Genomic DNA, 5,434 nt, shown 5'->3' on the forward strand with positions numbered 1-5,434 from the left:
GAACTGTTCAGGGTTGGCAATTACAACAATTGAACTTAAAAAAAGATTATGTGTAATTAGTAAAATTTGTGCTACTTTTGAGCCTGCGGAGCACATTGGCAGATGTTGCTTGTACAAACCTTACATATCATTTTGACAAATAGTTGGGACAATCTACTCTAAAATAACTATATAGTTCCCGTATGATTCTTGTTGAGCTCCGAGTGAAAACAGATCCTGTTCACTACCATGCATATTAGTAAAATATGATAAGGACAATTAGAATAATGAAGAACTATGAAGAACTGTTGAGGGTTGGCAATTGCAACAATTGAACTTAAAAAAAGATTATGTATAATTAGTAAAATTTGTGCTACTTTTGAGCTTGCGGAGCACAATGGCAAATGTTGCTTGTACAAACCTTACATATTATTTTGTAGCACCGACTTTGTATAACAAATAAGTGGGACAATCTACTCTATTAAGGATCATAAATTCGTCAGAAACAACCACGGTACGATTGGTGCTCCTATGTTATACCTGACATGGAAAACAATCTCCTATTAAACCTGATATGGAAAATAATCTCCTATTTGGGGAGGAGCCGTACATTTATAAAATTACATATATGTTCAGCATACACTCTTCGTGTCACGTTCCTATCAGTTTTAGAGATTAGTTTACATGCATAGTATACACTTAAATTTCCACAATCAAGGTATTTGTAATAACTGATCACAAGCCACTAACAAAAATGCCAAGATCACCGAATAGGGCACAAACTGAAAAAAAAGGTTTGAATGATCAACAAGAGCTAGAACTCAAACTTATGTGGTCCATCTTGCAGAAACTTTATGATGGACGGCATAGGACCCCTGAAATCAAGATAATAATATTTAATAATGTGTTCAGATGTGTATATTTACTACTGTTTATGCAAAAAAATAATTCTATATTACTGTATATTCGTGATAACTGTTGCATTGCTTGAAAATTGCAGCCGGTCAATTATCATCTCATATAAGCTTGCAGGCGCCTCTGGGAAGACATAGTATAATACTTTCTCCACATCCAACCATAATGAACACGAATCCTATATAATAAAAACTAAAGAACAATAAAATCATCATCCGAACTTATATTATTTAGAGTATTAAAATGTAAAACATTGTACTTACTGGTTTATGCTCATATGCATATTTGTGAAAAGATCTTATGGCTTCCACGTTTGTATATAACGTGTTCTTGCCACGAGTATACAATGGTTTCAGTATGAAAGCTAAAGATGATGGTTCAGCTGTGTCTACCCTTGTCCAGAAGTCAACGGTGAAAGTTGCTCTAGCAAAGGTATCATTAGTAAGTAGATCATACAATCTCCTATCCAGTTCTCTGTATTCCCCTAATTTCCCAATGAATTTGTATCTATCTTTAGGGGTCCAGACCACAGGGCAGTGTGTGATTATAAATGATCCATTTCTGAAAGAAGAATAACATAAGAAGCAACATTGATAGAATTCCAATACATAAATCACAATGTAAATACGATAATTAACTAGTTCTTAACAATAAATCCAAAACGGCTATCAATACTATAAATAGTGCAACTTAATTTTGGTACAAGATTAGCAAATATGTTATAAATTTATGATCATTAACTAATCATCCGCTTATTTAAGCATTTTTATGATCGAATTAGTCAACAAACCTTCACGACTAATCATGCACACCATTTAAGGCCTTCTGTTAACATTGACATATCTAATTTTCAGTGGTAGTGTCTTTCTAATGTGTAATAAATTAGTCAATGGTGGCTTAATTCCAAATCTCTGTTGATAAATATAAGAAAGAGGAGAAATTCTCTATTTCTCCATGTTAAATAAACTATTTTAACTAAAGAAGAGTGCTTCATGATGATCGATGATCCAAGTTTTTTTACATGGAAAGAAGCAATTCAAATGCATTATGAAAAAAAATACATTTAGAACTCCAAATCGTTACAAAATGAATCACAAAAACTTTGGTTAAAATCTTTAGTATCATCTCATTTTGACATCTTAATCTTGATCCAGTTTAATCTTTTAGCAACTTATCACTTACTAACAAACCTTTTGTATGCATGTGCTACCTATTTCATTTAATTTTTACTAAATTTTTGACTACCAAATTACAAGAATTAAGTATCAACATTATTTATAAACAAACTTTTGACATGTTGCCCTAACTTGTTTCCACTTGCGAGATTTCAACAATGAAAAAGCAATAAAAATTACATGGAAATATGTATATAATTAATTTACTTGTGCTTAAGAATACCATTTTTAGTTAATAATGTCTGCTTCATAATCTACTTGAATTTATTCACTACAAGTTAAATAATCCGTTTGAAAAATTCTAAACAGAATAATTAAGTTCAAAAGTCAAAATGCATTCAACCCCTAAAACCTTATTAAGTTAGACGTGTCAAACCACTCAAACATTTTCAAGTATATACTAATACAAAATTATTCTAGACAAGTGTCCAGCTTGGATAGGCATAAACTAAGAAAAATTGCTAATTCTAGAAACTTCTGTGTTAATTTGAATTTAAATCAAGGAATTTTATTCATCTGGGAAGAATGTGAATATGCAAACACTGAATTAGCACCTCCCCCATGGAACATTTAAAGTGCACTTCTAATTCCAAAGAGAAAAATGGAAATAATTAAATTAGTTATTTATATTATATTATTCACATTTAAGTGCTTTTATTAATAAATTTTTATACTATCTAATTAGAAATATGCTAGAGTGTAAATATAAGGCAGATAAGTACTAGGTGGTAAATACAAAATGAAGTAATCGCCTTTTATCTAATATTCTTGTTCTCCATATTATAAGATATTTTCTTAAACATTTGTAATTTTCATTATATAGGAGCTCTAAATATTAGAATATTATGTTTCCTAAAAAAAATGTTTGAATATGATGGATTATAAAATATCTAAATTAGTGAATAATTCGAGATCTTTTGCATACTAGTGGTTTCTCTCTTCTTATCCTTGTAGGCATGTCCTTCACTATTTTATATCATAGGATCATTGTATGTTTTTGATTAGTCGGACAATACAAATTTCCAAAATACGTCTACCTTGGCTTTATTACCCTAAAAACCACCCTAACAACACTAATTTGACAATCAAAAAGAATCTGTAGGGGCCATTATTTCCTCTTAAAAACATAATCATGCTAGGGAACACCAGCCAATTCAAAACATAACCATGCTAGGGGAATGTTACCCAGCATAATTGGGTTTTGGATTTTATAATCGAAGTATTTGATGTGATAGTAAGACAAAAGTACCAAAGGTGATATACCTTAAAGATTCGCTGCTGTGTGTAAAACTTCCATTTTCATTTCGAGTGTACTCCTTGAACAATTTTTCAAACAGCTTCCTTTCACAAACCCCCTGGATTTCAGATTCCAACAACATTTCATAAAGTTCTCCAAGGTCCTTCCTTATTCCATCGTCAAGTATCAATTCTGTAAACATTTTAATCTTAAGCAACTCACTTGCATAAATTATTCAATATAATTACATAACCTGTATAATATATCACTATGTATACCTTCAAATGCAGCAGGAAGGACAAATATTGGACATGTGCAGATGATGTGTATACCAGCCGGTATATTCCCAAACTACTTCTTTGCTTGATGAAACTTTCCCACAGTGGAAAAAAGAGATCTGAATGAAACAAAAGAATAAATTATTTGCATTTTATATATATAAGAGCATAACTTTTCAGTTCAAAAGAAAACTAAAAGTACAAGTGTATATTAGTTTCTAACCTGAAAAACAAAGGTAAATCTTGTTCATCTGAAGTTGGAAGCCATTGAAGTTGGAAGGCATTTCCAAATGCAATGATGCAAGTTCATCAGGAACTGAACGCATTGATGCAAGATCATCATCCAATAAACGCCCGACACAGTAAGTCTTAACCACATTTTGAGGAGCTAATAGAAAAAGGCTTTCAAGATGTCTCCTCCTTTCAGATGCTTTAAGTAAGTCTTGACATATCCAAAAGGAAACTGGTGTAAGTTCAGTCAATTCGTGAATACAATCATACATCTTTCCATGACATAGATTGGAAATACGTGGAACAGAAGAAACATCAATATGTTTGCTTCAGTTATGATCTTGGCATGAAAAAAGTTTCTGAGTGTAAATTTCAGTCTCCGCCATAAAAAACTACAACCTTAAGATACTTCAACAAGTTGACTAACCTAAACCCAAGTTTCATACACCACAAAATTCGAAAGCAATGGCAGTTTTAGATGCCTAGTACAAACAATTTGGAAACTACTAGTAAATCACGGCTAAAGAATCGTCTCTAAGAAAATAACACTCATCTCTAGATCATACACAACAAAACATACATTTCACACTGTCACACCCAATTTAAAATCACTTAATTGTATGGGGCGGCTGCTAGGCTCGGAAATACAGGCATATTACACATAAAAAGCAAATAAAATCAAATCAGTGACCAAACTATAGTCATAAACATTAATCACAGGCATATAACTGACAGAGAATCTCACAAACCCATATCATTCAAGAAATCTAGTAATTTATGAGAGAGAGAGAGAGAGGGAGGGAGAGGGCTGGAGAGAGAGAGAGAGTGGGAGAGGGTTGGAGAGAGAGAGGGTGCGAGGGAGGGAGGGAGAGAGAGGGGGGGGGGAGAGAGGGTGATTTGAAGGAAGAGATGGGAGAGAGAGGAACTGAGCAGAGAGATGAGAGAGAGTGGATTTGAACAGAGAGATTAGAGAATAGAGGCCGTTATATAGAGTATAGGCCGTTACATATATTTTGTTGTAATAGAGAGAGAGAGAGAGAGATTCAAGAATTCATTAAAACTAACCTGATGAAATGAAGAAAATCGTAATAATTTAACCTCGGATGAATCTGACCCCGGGGTAGGGAGGAAGGGGATGGAGGAAGAAGATGAAGACAAGTAGGGCGTGTGATCAAAATCACTCAAATTAATATATTTGATGTAGGCTGATGGGATGTCTCCATACCAATTATTTTAATCATTCTTTCGGATAACGAATTTTTCATGTTAAGCAAAAACAAAAACCCCAAGATGGAGCCAAAAGTACAACACATGAAACGATGACTTAAGTGCTCATGTGGGGGTTGACAGGCATGTCAATTGTAACGCGTGACGTCTTGCAAGTGGGTTCTATTCTATTCTCTGTACCTTTACATCCTGATTTTTGCAAGTACTAAATGTTTTCTATTTGTGTTCTACAAGTTTGTCAATATACATTCTTTATTATTAATATCTTTAATTTCATATTAATATTAAATATAAAATTTTTATTAAATACTTATAAATATGAATCCAACAAAATCACTCATAACTATATTTGATATTATAGATTAGGCGTAAATTAGTAGTCAATCGCTTAC

The 5,434-nt window shown here is 32.7% G+C and overlaps 1 protein-coding gene across 4 annotated transcripts; it reads right to left on the reverse strand.

Annotated features, from left to right (window-relative positions):
- Window positions 1-554: 554 nt before the first annotated feature.
- LOC141707447 (uncharacterized) lies at window positions 555-5,137 on the reverse strand. Of its 4 annotated transcripts, none has more exons than XR_012569054.1 (7): window positions 4,881-5,137; window positions 3,808-4,026; window positions 3,585-3,703; window positions 3,333-3,498; window positions 1,158-1,455; window positions 939-1,086; window positions 555-854 (listed from the first exon to the last, which is right to left on the reverse strand). XR_012569054.1 is itself a non-coding variant. In XM_074510618.1 (7 exons), the coding sequence occupies exons 4-7, from the start codon at window positions 3,446-3,448 to the stop codon at window positions 794-796; spliced, it is 609 nt and encodes a 202-aa protein (XP_074366719.1). In that variant the 5' UTR covers window positions 3,449-3,498; window positions 3,585-3,703; window positions 3,808-4,026; window positions 4,881-5,134; the 3' UTR covers window positions 555-793. The 4 variants fall into 4 exon arrangements, 3 of the variants coding, with proteins under 3 accessions (XP_074366719.1, XP_074366721.1, XP_074366720.1); XM_074510618.1 differs by having other exon boundaries at window positions 939-1,072; window positions 4,881-5,134; XM_074510620.1 differs by having other exon boundaries at window positions 939-1,072; window positions 3,808-4,047; window positions 4,881-5,134.
- Window positions 5,138-5,434: the final 297 nt, after the last annotated feature.

Source organism: Apium graveolens, chromosome 2 (assembly GCF_009905375.1).
Source record: "Apium graveolens cultivar Ventura chromosome 2, ASM990537v1, whole genome shotgun sequence".
In the NCBI taxonomy this organism is placed as follows: domain Eukaryota; kingdom Viridiplantae; phylum Streptophyta; class Magnoliopsida; order Apiales; family Apiaceae; genus Apium; species Apium graveolens.